Raw genomic sequence first — 15,317 nt, 5'->3', positions numbered from 1 at the left:
GTTATATGTGAGGTTGTGTTCCTTGGTTGTTTGCTGTGTTGATGGGTTGTGGTTGTGTTCCTTGGTTGTTTGCTGTGTTGTTGAGTTGTGGTTGTGTTCCTTGGTTGTTGTTGGGTTGCAGTCCTTGGGTGTTGTGTGCTGTTGGGTTGTGGTTCTTGTTTTTGGGGTGGTTGTTAATGTCTCAGCGACCTCGACCAGCGGACAGCACAGCACAGCCCTGGAGTATTTGGAGTTGGTAAGTACGTGTGTTTTGTGTTTGTTTTTGTGTAGGTGTAGGTCAATTGTCCTGTGTGAATGCTATAGTGTAAAGAGGAAATTGTGACTGGGGTGAGTTGGGCAGCTGGAGTGATTAGGTTTATGTGGGGGTGGGGTGGGGGGGGGGGAGATTTGCCAATTGTTTTTTAAACTTGTGATCCCGCCACAACCAAACCTCTGGCACTTAGAACACCTCAGAGGTTCTGGTGTGAAGGCTTCTGTTTGGTACTTTCCAAGGATCCCGAGGTCGATATAGGGCGGTATTATCCCTTTGAAGTTGGCTTCTATCTTCAGGGTTTCTTCTCCAGTCTTTGCTGTGCACCTCGAAGCACTCAAAATATTCGGCACTTCCAGGATTCGGTCTGTGGTGATGTATTTGGGGACTTTGCAAAACATCCCCCTCGTGATTTTTTCAGCAGGGTCGAGCAGTAGACACGAGGGATCCTTATTTAGCCTCTGTAAGCTGATAAACTGCTCATTTTTCCGTTGTTTTCCATGATTAAATAAATATTTGATAAATAAAGCAGCCATAACAAGAACTTAAGGCAAAACAGGTATATCGCAAGAAGAGTCTTGGGACATGTATATTTTAGAAGTAGGTATGGAGCCGTTCTAAAGACAAAAGCCTCTTACTACTACTACTAAAATGTTCTGCCCCCTCAGGTGATCAAGTGTCAAATGTAGGAAGGAGTGCTGCTGATTCAAGTTTCAACCTTAGTTGTTCAAATTTAGACGATGTCTCTGTCCGTCGAAATTCGGTTTAAACGGCCTAGTCGGATTTATTATGAAGGTGTAAGTCAAATGTGGTGCGCAACATTCTTTTGGTAGGCCAGCCTTTGAAAGACTGCATTTGGCTAACCGAAGGTTTTTAGGTACCTAGTAAGTAGTAGTAGTATAGGTAGTAGATACTAGTACTAGCTACCTACTAGGCACAAGTGAACTAGCCTCAGTCCAAGGGCAGGTAACATTAGGGTAGCTATGTGTGTTACCTATCTGTTACAAACTGACTGAATTACGTTAGCTATGACCACGAAACACGAGTTGATAATTCTACAGAAGAGCTCTGCAAGCAGATGATATTGAAAATTTTTGCTTGGCCTAGTTACTTAGGCAATAAGGATAGAAAAGTCTATATGGTATAGGCATAGTAAAGGTGAGATAATTTGAGAAATCCAACAAAATGATGCGAGAAAACTACAGTCGTTTTTGTTTTGGTATTAAACATGGTATCCTGCGGAGCTTTCCTACATAGCTAACGTAAGCAAAAGATGTTACTAAATTTCTCAGATTTTGGTCAGTTTCTCAAATACCTCACCTGTACCGCACCAGATAGGCTACACCCTTTTCTATATAGAACTGTCAGAAAATTTCGTTAATAAACAATATTTCTATACAGAAATCCTTTGTAGAAGTGCTCTAAAGTTAAGTTTTTCTTTTATTTCACTTTTTTTTTTTATGTTAGCCTAGGGGTAGCCCATGCTAAAATTTTGTTTAATTTATAGAGGAGTTGTTTACTTATTTTCACTTGCATTTGCCCACTTTAAAAAGATCAAAGAAATATTTAAACAGGCATACATCATAAAATAAACGTCCCTTAACTTTACCTATCCTGGGTACCTAGCTGTGACATTGCTGGTGAGTGTTTTGTGGGGGTGGGGGGTGGTTTGTTCAGTATCTTACCCCTGACCCCCAGCCTGACATCAAACATAGCAGATCAATTTGTGTGCTGCCCTTCTGCAATATTACAAAAATATTTAATGAGTGAAACTGTGATAGCCTATCCTGAGAAGATGATTAATTTTTTAATATGCAGTTTCTTATATTGTTATGGTGCCACATGGCATTGCAGGTCTCCTTTTTTAACATGCAGTGATGTGTAATGTTTTTCATCACTACATATACTATTAATTGTAAGCCATTTGTAATGGCCTTGTGACACTTCCAGATTTTTTTCTCATTTTGTAATACATTGATTCTTCCTTTATATGATAATGATAATCACTTCTTTACTTAAACGCTGCATTATTATGATTGTTTTGCCATTACAACCAATTTTAACATGTTGCATTCAGTGGTTAAACTAGAATTAATGACACAGAAAGTGTAAAGTACAGTTTAGATTAATTTGGAAATGATATAGAATTACTGTTAGCTGTCAGTTATCTTGAATGTTCAAGTATGGATTATATATACAATACTGCGTATATGATTTGTCACTTTTGGGAAGGGTAGACCCTTGGAGAGTCTAAGTTGAAAATTAAGCTTTAGTTATGCCCAGTTCTTTCTTAATGCAGAAAAGTAAAAGATCTATTTATTTGGTTGTGTTGTTGATAAATACAGGGGAATGGTCATGTTATACTGAAAACACTGCTTGGGGATTCAGCTGAATTTTTTTTATAAATACTCTTAGTGTAACCATTTATTGGGTTTGAGAAAATTTGTGAAATACAGTTTCCCTGATGTATTGTAATGTTTTTCAGACTTTTGTTAAATTGGTTTACAAAACTATGATTTTATTGCAGTGTCTTACCAAACAATTATACAGCTGTAGGTTCCCTACATGGCAGACAACAAATTAAAAACTAACGTGGTGGCGCCGCCATCGCCGATGTAGGTGATGTCATCTCCCTCCACTCGAGGGAGGTGCAGGTACAACCGTCCAGGTAACAACAATTCGTTCTCTGCCAGATTCTGGTGAACATCAGTGGTCAGTGCAGACATTTTCTTCATCTTTTGGGAAGTAATTCTACCAATATTGGTGAAGTACTCAACTTCGTGTTTTTGTTTGAATGGAAGCTGTTTAGCTAGTTTTCATTTTTGCAATTTTGTGGTTTTTCCATCATGTTGGACTGTAGTTCATCAGTAGTTAGGTTTTGTGCCGGAGGGTGCAAAACTAGGTTAGTTAAAACAATTTATGATTCGCACTCTTAAGTGTATTAAGGGGGCCGGCCGGCTAATGCCATTTTTTAAGGACAGGACTTTGATATTCATACCACTTGATAAGGTGACTTGGGACATCTCCAAACTGCATATGATTTTCGTCTCTGACCTTTGGTTTTGTGATGCCAGGGAGATTTATCCCGAATATAAGGATTTTTCAAATTCTATCTCCTCCCTTGATATTTCATATTAAGACCTGGGATTACTACCATATAGAGGCAGTCCCTGGTGTTACGACGGGTTCGGCTTACGACGTTCCGAGGTTAAGGTGCTTTTCGATTATATTCATCGGAAATTATTTCCAGGGTTACGACGCCTACAACGTTTATCTGGCAAAAGAAATGTGACACCAAAAATGCAAAATAATCAATATTTGAAAGTTTTTTTATGAAAAATGCAATACGAATGCAGTTTACATAGTTTTGAATGCTTCCAAAGCTTTAAAACTAAGGTTTTCTTAGGATTTTTGGTGATGTTCCGGCTTACAACGATTTTCGGGTTACAATGCGTCTCAAGAACGGAACCCCGTCGTAACCCGGGGACTGCCTGTAGGTAAATTGTATTTTTCCTAACTATACAAACCTGAGGTCCTTTACATATAGGCCCACCTCATGCCACCCCTCACTCTGTTCCTGGGCCTAAAGCAAAGTGGAATGTTTACATCCAGTCGGGGGGGACTCCCGACCATCGGACAAGCAGTTAGTGGCGAACTACCTTCTCATTAAATCTTACGACTGGTCCAGCTGGCGCTGATAAGTAATTCCTTATGTAAAGGACCTCAGGTTTGTATAGTTAGGAAAAGTACAGTTTGCTTCCAAAAATTGTGATTTTTATGATAAAATGAGATTTTGTGTATACTTACCAAGTGCATAAATACATAATCAGAGCCCTCCCTACTCCCCTCACATGGAAGTCAAGGACATAAACAACTGATCTGTTTTGCTGGGTTGGTTCGTTGTTTCCCCTGTGGTTACCTAAGCAAAACGAAATATGTAGCACTACCGCGAATTTCAAAATTCTAGCTGCCGATGGATAGTGAAACTATAGCTATGTAATTACTTGGTAAGTATACATAAAATCTAATTTTATCATAAATATATATATATATATTTTTATAGGATATTGTAAGCGGCATTTTGCTACTGGACAGCAAATCAGAAGCTAGGCATGATGGTATTACTTTGTCAATGGAAGGTGTTGCCAGTCTGCAGCTGTCTGCTAGAAGTGTTGGGCTGATAGAATCTATAGTAAATTCATCTAAGGTACAGTATTGTTGTTTTTTCGGAAATTTATGATAGAAAAATCTTTCAACATTTTTCAGAAATTTTAAGTGTGTTAACCAAATTGCTTTGCCATTTCATAGATAGAAAACATTTTTGTTCCTATGGAAATACAAACCATTGCCTTTTTGTATGAGTTTCCCTCAGTGCAAGCTGCAATGGTCACTGAAACTGGTAACAAAGTGGCTAATTGGAGATAGATGGGAATGTGGTAAACCCAGTCACTTGCTGTAAGCCAGGTTGGTTTTATATTTTTTCTTGTTATGGTCAGGTTAAGACACCTTGCTGCCCTTTTGACAGACAGACTTGAAATGTCTTTCATCTTTTTTTATTGTATGTATGGTGCTTTTGTGTGCTTTTATGTTCAACATGGATTTAAAAACAAAAGTGAAAAAAAGGTGTGTAGAATGTACCAAGTGTTGGGACATCATATACCCTTGGTGTTAAGGTAGCCAGTTTTGTTGTTTTGAAGAGGTATACTATTGACTGGTCTTCTTCCATTGGAAAGGTTCAGCAGCAGTGGAGGAAAACAAAAAGATATTCACTGGTTTCTCTGATACTTCTCTGTGTTATTGGTTGTACATATATATTTTTGATGGTAAAATGTTTGAAATGACTTTGAAATTATATTAGTAATATAATCTTGAAGTTTTAATACAGTAATAAGAAAGTAACTTAAGGTATATTTGAAGTTATGTTTGAAGTAGGATGTTACCTATCTAAGGTATACATTAGGGTTTTGAACTTTCAAGATGGGCAGTTATGAGCATTTTTAGAGGGGTTCTATCCTTTTGGGCTGTTTGAGCATCTGTAGTTTTCCATTCAGTTTTTTCTGTGTCATTGGCTTGTGAGGACACATTGGAGAGTGTTAACATTATTTTGTTCATGGTTAGATTGTTATCTGAATTTGGTTTCGTTTTCTTGTGTTTTATTTTTGTCATTATACAGGATGTGTCATCTAAAGGGGGAAAAGACAAGACAATAATATAAGAGGGTGCAATACAGGTAGTCCCAGGTTATTGTCAATCCAGTTTTATGGCACTTGTCTAATGCCGAAAATTACCGATTTTCTGTGCCGGTTTCTGGTTATCGGCACCATAAATTGCCGATTTTCTGTTATTGGCACCGATATGTACTTTTATGCATGACACTTACCTGGCAGGTATATATATAGCTGTATTTTCTGAAGTCCGACAGAATTTAAAAAACTTCCGACACACGCAGTGGTCGGCCAGGTGGTTAGTACCCATTCCCACCGCTGGGAGGCGGGTATCAGGAACCATTTCCCATTTTCTATCATAAATTTTCTGTCGCCGGTACTGAAAAACACCTGTTTTCAGTACCTCCGGCTTAGGATTTTGGAAACTTCATTTGCCGCTAAGTATCCTAATTGTCTTTTAATTTATTTACTTGGATTTGTGGCTAGGCATACGCTATCTTAAATTGATTTGAATTTGATTCATTTTTGCATAAGATATCTGAATCTAGTTAGGCTAGTTTCAGAGGGTGTTGTCTGCAAAGATAGGGTGTGGCTACCGAAAGCTTCGGTAGTTCCGCACTTGGGGGGCGCAATTAATCAGTTAACATGTCTATTTGTCCGTAAGGAAAAAGTATGATTCGTATGTACGCAATTAATCAGTAAACGTGTCTAATTCCGTAAGGAAAAAGTTTGTTTAGTATGTACGCAATTTAATCAATTACGAAAGTCAGGGTAGTGATACTGCTAACCTTCCGGTAGACTTTATTTTGTACCTAACGCTGTAGTATGGCCTACGGGTTATGACTATGTCTGCGAGAGGTGATCGCTCTCCTTCATTGTTGTGAAGAGTTCTACTTCTGTTTTTGTTACGCCTAATCCCTGTAATGTTGCCTTCGGGCCCTAAAACAGTGTCTGTAGAGGTTATTGCCCTTTCTCTTATACTATTTCGATTCGTAACTTAGAATCGAAAGTGTTTGCTTTAGAGAGCAATAGTGAAGTGGCTAAGTGCAGTGACAGTGCCCCTTGTGTAGGGGAGGGTGGGTGCGTCAGATCGGCCTTATAACGCCTCTAGGTCTAGACCTCTGTCGAACTCCCAGAACCAAGGGAGAGGGCATGTCGAAAGCCGAAGGAGGGTTACAGGGAACCCCACCCACCGATCTGGCGTGCCTTCGGCAGTTTTCTGATGAAAATCCCCAGACTGCCAAAGTGCGTGCAAATGCACGAATCCTGAAGGATTGCTTCTCGTCCTCCGAGGCGTCCTCCCCGCACAAGGGTTGGAGCTCTCGGAAGGACTCGCGCCCTCTAAGAAGCTTTATAGAAGAGGACGCTTCACGTCCCTTCTCCCTCGTTATGTGTTTCAGTGAGAAGTAAGAAGGCGAAAGTTGCCTGATCACGTGTACTTCTTCCACCAAGAAATAGGAAAAAAAAAAGAAGGCAGTTTCTCTCGCTTGTTTTGACGCCTGTCAGGAGCGTGACGCTTTTCTGCATGCTTATTTGGACGATCGGCTTGAACAGGACGCTTCGGATGGCGACGCACTCACCAGTGGACGCGAGCGTCCTCGCCAGTGGCCGCCGACGCGCGCACCAGGACGCGAGTCGTCCTCCCAGTGGACGCCGATCGCGCACCAGGAACGCGAGCGTCCTCGCCAGTGGACGCGAGCTGGGCACCAGAACGTTTCTGTTGAACTCTTCAAGCTCTTGTTTAAGATTTGAGCCTCAAGAAAGTGAACAGAACTTCGTCTTCGAAACCCAGCAAGACCTCGGGTTTCGTGAATTCAAGAGGTCTCTGTCAATATTATATTGCTTTTCGCAAAGGTGGATGGAGTTAAGGAAAGCTCAAGGGAAGATCTCGTTTTCTCTACCTCAGTCAAGACTTGAGATAAGACAGTTACGGGTTATGTAAAGGCTCGACGTCCTGAACGTCAGGATTTCGGCAACGTTCAGTAGGATTCTTGCAAAGGCACTCATCAAAAGGACGCTCTTCAGGAAAGCGCAAGACAAGACTTCCTTTGCCATACTGCCAATAAATTTAAAGCTTTTTAGACCATCTGAAAGGGGGGTTTTCAGATGATAGATTTTGTTAGTTTCTAGTCGAGACTTCCATGCCGATTGAGCATCGTCGTTCTACCTACCGTAAGCCCAGTCTCTTAACAGGATTCTTGTCCCTTCCTTGTTTGAGACGGGAATCGAAAAATAAAAGGCTCGACTTCCTGGATTACGTTTTGTCAATTCAGTGACTTTCCCCATTGACAATATACTATCGTTTGTCAAGTAAGTGGGTCTCCCCTCATTGACAAAATATCTCTCTGTACCGTTAATGGGTTAGTTCTCATTGACAAAACATCTCATTAACTTGATTTTGCGTAAGCGAATAAGGACAAGGTTCGGAAGAGCTCTCCTTCCTCATTCGCAGACTCGTACAAGAAATAGACTTGTAGACTACGTCAATGAACGCTTATGTCCAGTATCTTAAGAAGCTTGAGATGTCTGCTTCGATTCTCTAAGTTTTGTTTCATGAAACTTGCCTGTCAGATATGTATGTAGCTGTATTCCGAATTCAGCTATATATATGTCTGCCAGGTAAGTATGAACAAACTTTATTGTGATATAATAAAATTTTTTGCCTTGCGTTATTTTACTACTGGTTGGTTCAAGTCATACACGCTTGCTGTAGTTACCTCTTCAGATGGCAACCGAGAGGTCTATTGTCTACTATTTTAAGGACATTTAATCGTCACTCCCTGCAGCCTTCCAGGAGTTTCCGATTTATCTTTTACGTTGTATGGTAGTGTTCTGACGACACAAACGCATCTATATATTTAGCGTTTTCTGTTTCGCTTAAATATACCAGCTTGAGAGTCTCTTTTTGTTCAAAAAAATAACGGACCTATTTTTTCTTCGTAGAATAGTGGTAGCTGGCAACCCAGACATAAAGTTAAGAGACGACGTTCGTAAGCTGCTGGCTGCTGCTGTGTCTGACTGTCCAAGTTCCAACTGAGCCACCAGTAACAGATCGTGCGCTGTCATGCGCTGTAGGTTACGTCTCTCTCTCCTGCGGGATTGACTGACTAACCGTATCTCTGTGCTGGCGGTTACGTCTCTCCTGCGGGATTGACTGACTAACTGTATCTCTGTCCTACAATCACGGACTTTAGCCTAGATTGAGGGGATTTCTTACGTGAATGAATAAACGTTGCATTAGTTTTGCCTTACTATGTTCAACAGAGTTATCTCTTAATCCTTTCGGTGCTCGTTACCGCACGGTATAGAACTACGAGTCTACCGCAACATTGCACTTTTATATGCTCTCCTGCTTAGGCAAAGCGCAGTCTTATAGGGAAGTAAGCATACTCGGGGAGGGAATGGATGAGCTTGCTGGGGACCATTTCCTTCCTGAAGAAGTTTGTTTCCCCAAATAGACTGCAATTCAGACCACAGTTTTTTTCCTACTGGGAAACTGAAATATTATTCAAGATCTAGGAATTATTCTGAACATCTCTCAGTGCGTCATGATAGAAAGAAGGTGCCGGACATCTGGATAGTGTTTCAGATGTCCTGGATCTTAATCTGAAAGAAGTAAATGCAATTCGGTCGTCCCTCCAGTCCTCGAAACGAGTTTTTGGAACCAGTGGTCCACATCAACTCTGATATTCCACAGCTCTCTCATATCTTAAGAAGTATCTTCTCTCGGTCCCTGCTCGAGTTTACGAGAAAGAGCCTATTATAACAACAGGCGTAGAATGTAACGATCATCTAGAGGTTCGTTACAGGATTGCAAATTAAGTGGTGTTCTTTTTATGGTGTCTGAGAGGGTTATTTCCTCTTCAGTATGTGAAGTGTAATGTGTTACGTTAGCTTTGTGTGTGGTTCAGGTGGTCTAACTTATCCTAGCATGAATGCCCCTGGTAAGAGAGGGCTAGGGTTTCCTGTCAACAAATTGGTCCCGTCCAGTTGTCAGACCCTTGTTATTAGCTTTCTCAACAAACAGGTCACATCCTAGTTGAGAGCTACTAAGGTTTAGCAGGCTAAGAGGCAGGACCTACGAAGTCAGCTACCTTAGCAGGTAAGGAACTTAATAAATAATTTTATTATTAGTTAATTTTTGAATTATGACGATGTTGCTGTCTGTGACCCACCTCCAAATGTGTCAATCAGCTATATATATACCTGCCAGGTAAGTGTCATGCATAAAAATGATATTGTTATGATACAATAAAGTTTTATGCATACTTACCTGGCAGGTATATATAATTAAATTCCCACCCTCCTCCCCTCAGGAGACAGGGTTCAGAGAAAATCTGAGGAAAACGGGAATAGTTCCAAGTACCAGCGCCACGGGACGTGGGGGAGATCACCTGAACTACCAGTGGTCTAGCGGTTGCCGAGAGTTTTGAAAATTCTGCCAGTGCGAACAGACAACAGAGAATGTTGTTTGACAGATTTGCATCTGTCAAATAACAAAGACCTTCACGATCATTGAGGTCTGTGGAATCTCGATTCTAGCTCACCATCTACTTTTTGCCTCGCCTGTTTTCTCGGAGTCAGACATCGTGCGAGATCAGGCGACATATAGTAGCCCTGAGTTTCTTATTGACGAAGTCGATTGCGGACGACGTTGGGTTGCGTTGAATAAACCCCCAAACCCCCAAGGTTTGCTTAGATTGAATCGCCCAGGCAGTCCAGACACTCATCCTTCAGCGAAGAATAGTGCCTTTTGGTCTTCAGGGTACAGCCTTGCTGTCCTTGATTCGTCTGACTGGTCAACTGGTCGTTCACCTGACTTAAGTACAGACTGTGCATTTCCGGATCGAAGCTTTCAATATGGAACTTAGACGTAGTCTGAAGTTCGTGATGTCAAAGCATTCGAACCTCTCCTGCCTGTTAACTTCTTGTATGTGATCAGGAAGGCCTTCTTCTAACCACCCTAGATACGACAAAGAGGGTTAGTGAGATTTTAAGCCATCGTCACAAGTTTTGGCTTTAGAGAACACAAGGAGGTGTGCTCTCTAAGCCTTTCGTTATGGCCTAAGAATGGAAACCCTTTTTGTCCTTGGGCCAGGATCTTGGAAGCAAGGATGGCACAAGTTAGTGGGCAGGAGCCAGAGAGAGTCCTGTGCCCTGTCAGGTCTCTCAAGTTTTATCTACTTAAAATCAAGAAAGTCGAAGTCAGTCGGGCAATCTGCAGTGTTCCGAAAAAGACCAGACTTGCCCATATCGAAGTACACCCTGGTTTTAGGGTTAAGGAGTTCTTTCAAAAAATGCTCCTTCATTGTGTTTGCACAAAGATTTGAAAGCTTTTTATCTGAATGCTCACGAGGTGAGGGCGCGGCCTCGGAAGCATTTCAACAGAGCATGGCACTCAGCAACATCCTGAGTACCATGTTTTAGCGAAGCAACTCTGGGTTCACTTCACACTCCCTGCGAGATGTGAAGATGGCATATGAGATTGCTGCTCGCTAGGGCCATACGTGTCTGCAGACACAATCTTGGGGGCAAGAAGTACTACTCATCCTATCCTGTAGAAAATGGTTAGGAAGAGCTCTTAATTTAGTTGTGGAGTCGCTGACAACGGCGACTTCTTAACTCTGAAGCCTTAGTTAACACACATTAACTTTGGCTAGGTTGGTCAGGTGGTGATATATATAATTATATATATATTTATTTTACTTCTTAGCCCTCATGGTATGGTCAATATGGTCTAGTCACATTGTGGTCACGCCCCCGTTGACAGATCATCTGGAGTGCACCAGCTTCATAGGTCTCTACCTCGCTGGCAACTCTAGTAAAGCAGAAGCAGACTTGGGTGACAGTAATCACGAAGTCGGCTATGCTAACAGGTGGAACCAAGATGTAAATCATCTGCATGCATTTGTGTCCCAAAATCCTTCTATTCTGTCCCTTCCCACCTCCAACGGTGGGGTTCAACTATATATATATATCTGACAGGTAAGTTCATGAGCAAAATGATATTGTTATGATACAATAAAGTTTGTTCATACTTAACTGGCAGATATATATATATTCAAGTACCCACCCACCTCCCCTCAGGGGACAGTGGAAATAAAAATTATGAATAGAAAATGGGAATGGTTCCTGATACCCGCCTCCCAGCGGCGGGAATGGGTACTAACCACCTGGCCAACCACTGCGTGTGTCGGAAGTTTTTTAAATTCTGTCGGACTTCAGAAAATACAGCTATATATATACCTGCCAGGTAAGTATGCATAAAACTTTATTGTATCATAACAATATCATTTTAGAAAGGTGCCATTAACTGGTTATTTTAAGCGCCATAAATTGCCGATTTTCTGTTATTGGCGATTTTTGCTTATCATCAGGCCATCAGAATGGAACCCCCACCAATATCCAGTTGACTGCTGGTATCTGGCTGTATACTCTTCAGTTTATGACGGTCACAACCAATGTGTTAGGTGTTGGTCAGATGAAATGAAATACCAATGTATATTTAATTAAAAGTATAAGTAGATGGGAGAAGCAGATGAGTTTTCTTAAGTGGAGGCAACCTCCCGACATGTGCTGCTTTACCGCCCCAATTTAGTCATCCTTTTTTGTGTTTCTCTCTTGTGGTAGAGGTGTTAGCCATGCCCACCAGTGATGTCAAGTACAGGTTTGCACTTGGTTCTCATTGCAGAAAGGGTCATGTTCAAGGATTAAAAGAAACGGACTGATGAAATACTAAATAAATGCTAAAAACGATTAAACTTATAAATATCAAGGGAATTCAGTGTCTTTTTATGTAATGCAGTAACAGTATGAGAGAGAAATGCTATGAAGTAAATCTTTTTCAAGTTAAATAGTTGTGCAACAGACACATACAGTGTAGTGTGCCCAGAAATGTGTTTGTGGCTTGAGCACTTGGAATTAGGCAGGAGTTAGATACGCTAAGTAAAAAGTAAAACTAAGCGCGCGCACTCAGTATCAGATTCTGTATCCCTAGGCCATGCTGGAGGCCGTGTATTCCTAGTAATCCATATCTGGGTATCCCCTTATGCTCGGTGCTGGAAGGCACCGTGTATTCCTGTAACCATATTCTGGGATCTTTCCTGTAGTCTTCCTTTGAAAGAGGATTTGGTATTCTCTTGGAGGCATTCTCCTTACATCGAATGCTCATGGAACAGCAGGTGCTTGCTATACGTTGAAAGCTCCCCTGCCATTGGATGTGTGCTTGATAGTAGTTTGCTCGCCTGATTCCGAATGCATCACTAGTGCTAGGCTTTCGTCTTGTGTCAGATGCTCGGCTCTTCTTCTCGGTCCCCCAGGCTGACTATGCTGTTCTCATCTTCATTTTTTGTGTTTTCCAGTGTGAGGGGTTTTCGTGTAAGAGTCGCATTTGGGTGTATGAATGCATTTGTTGTCCACATTCTCCTTCCTTTCTCAGACTTTCTTATCAACTTTAGATGCCTGCCTTGTAGGACAGCTTGGTACCTTGGCTTCTGTTGGCTGCGCCGTAAGATGCAGATGTCTCATTGTAGTTCCCACTCTTCTCAGATGTCGCGCTTCCAGTCCCGGTCCCCTGCTTTGTCAACTTGGGCTACCCCTGGACCATTTTAGGGTTTTTGTTCAACCGCATTAGGCATTGTAGATGCTGCAGATTGCTTTCCAGTCCCCCAGGCATGATTTGAAGTGTGTATTCTTGTGCCCCTTTTAGGCATTCTTGGTTGCCTTTTCAGTCCTAGATTTGACATATAAACCTGTTAGTCAAACAGATCCTTCTTCTTTGATTGCTACTGTTAAATAGTGTGCAACAGACACATACAGTGTAGTGTGCCCAGAAATGTGTTTGTGGCTTGAGCACTTGGAAATTAGGCAGGAGTTAGATACGCTAAGTAAAAATAAGCGCGCGCACTCAGTATCAGATTCTGTATCCCATAGGCCATGCTGGAGGCCGTGTATTCCTAGTAATCCGTATCTGGGATCTTCCTGTAGTCTTCCTTTGAAAGAGGATTTGGTATTCTCTTGGAGGCATTCTCCTTACATCGAATGCTCATGGAACAGCAGGTGCTTGCTATACGTTGAAAGCTCCCCTGCCATTGGATGTGTGCTTGATAGTAGTTGCTCGCCTGATTCCGAATGCATCACTAGTGCTAGGCTTTCGTCTTGTGTCAGATGCTCGGGCTCTTCTTCTCGGTCCCCCAGGCTGACTATGCTGTTTCATCTTCATTTTTTGTGTTTTCCAGTGTGAGGGTTTTTCGTGTAAGTAGTCGCATTTGGGTGTATGAATGCATTGTTGTCACATTCTCCTTCCTTTCTCAGACTTTCTTATCAACTTTAGATGCCTGCCTTGTAGGACAGCGCTTGGTCCTTGCTTCTGTTGGCTGCGCGTAAGATGCAGATGTCTCATTGTAGTTCCCACTCTTCTCAGATGTCGCGCTTCCAGTCCCGGTCCCCTGCTTTGTCAACTTGGGCTACCCCTGGACCATTTTAGGGTTTTTGTTCAACCGCATTAGGCATTGTAGATGCTGCAGATTGCTTTCCAGTCCCCCAGGCATGATTTGAAAAGTGTGTATTCTTGTGCCCCTTTTAGGCATTCTTGGTTGCCTTTTCAGCTCCTAGATTTGACATATAAACCTGTTAGTCAAAACAGATCCTTCTTCTTTGATTGCTACTGTCTCAGTAGCAGAGCAGACTGGAGTATCATCCCCTCAGCCAAGATTTTGAGGTCGGCTCCTTCTGGAATTCAGTTTTGCCTCCTGCTACGTCGATGTCAGTGCAGGATGGTGTGAACAGTCAAGAAGGCTTTGTTTGTTTCCTGTGCAGATCATTTTTTTGGTGTCAGGCACCATGGCACAAAGTGGAACCAACCATTCCTCTGGTATGGAACAGGTTTTGCTTTCATTTAAGTCATTTTTAGAGGAGTTGAAACTCCTTTCATCTTGGGGGGCAGGGAGCTCTGCTGCTGCCACCTCTGCTAACCAAAGGAGGTTTCCCTTTGAGCCTGGGGATTACGATATTGACTTTGATGCTGATGAAGAGCAGGTATGTATCATCAGCTGTTCTGACTGATTAAGGTCTCTGCTAGCAAATTTTCCTGATATCTTTGAGAAACCAGTAGTTCAGGATTTGTGAGATCAACTTAGGACTGCTAAGCTGGATTCTAAGGCAGATCCCCTTCCGTCACCAAAACGGGTCAAGTTGGCACCGAACAGATGTGACACAGAGGCTAAGTTGATCTATCAGAAATTTTCTTCTAAAAGTTCTTCCCCTTTTCTTCCCTTCTTGATGAGAAAGTGGAGGGTGATTATGATATTAGGCAGCTACCCTTTACCGGAAATGGCCATCCTTAGATGGAATAGCAAGAGATGTTGTTTCCACTCTTCCCCAAGAGAAGCAACACTTGGGGAACAATTTGATAATTTTGGGAGGGGGTTTGCTTAGATAGAGCAGTTTCAGACTGTGCAGTGCCTTTACTAATGCAGTTGTAAACAAGCGTAGGGAACAGTTGCGTTTTTTTTTACTTTCTCTGTCTCTTCAACCCAGAAGGCTGATGTTATTGTGCATCATCCCTTACATTCTTTACTGGACATCTCAGCATTAGTTACAATAGTGCAAGAGGATGAGAAAGTGGAAACCTGATCTTTGTTGCATCACTCTAAAACAGTTAGGTTTACACAACCATGGCAGCAGCCATTCTGCTGTTAACACAAAGTTTCAAGGTTACCCAGGCAAACAGGTAAAAAATCAGGGCCCTTGAACCAACCCTTTCAGGCTTTCAAGAAGGACAATAAGTGTCCTAGGAAAAATCCAGCCTCTGATAAGTGGTGATGCATCAAGCTCTCAGTCCTAGTAGGGGGGAAGTTGATCCTCATTTATTCAGTTTGGGAGGATCTGGAGACAGATCTCTG

General features: G+C 41.9%; 1 protein-coding gene across 1 annotated transcript in view; it reads left to right on the top strand.

Annotated features, from left to right (window-relative positions):
* The first annotated feature begins 890 nt into the window (after positions 1-890).
* LOC135215480 (vacuolar protein sorting-associated protein 26C-like) overlaps positions 891-15,317 on the top strand; it is a 64,170-nt gene continuing 49,743 nt past the window's right edge. Inside the window, exons 1-2 of the mRNA XM_064250240.1 lie at positions 891-1,047; positions 4,314-4,457. Of these exons, the coding sequence (XP_064106310.1) occupies positions 991-1,047; positions 4,314-4,457 (201 nt within the window). The 5' untranslated portion in view covers positions 891-990. The remainder of the gene's footprint in view (positions 1,048-4,313; positions 4,458-15,317) is intronic.

This window comes from Macrobrachium nipponense, chromosome 19, assembly GCF_015104395.2.
Source record: "Macrobrachium nipponense isolate FS-2020 chromosome 19, ASM1510439v2, whole genome shotgun sequence".
Classification (NCBI taxonomy): domain Eukaryota; kingdom Metazoa; phylum Arthropoda; class Malacostraca; order Decapoda; family Palaemonidae; genus Macrobrachium; species Macrobrachium nipponense.
Note: the sequence above shows the minus strand (reverse complement) of the source record. Positions and strands in the feature narration are given on the sequence as shown.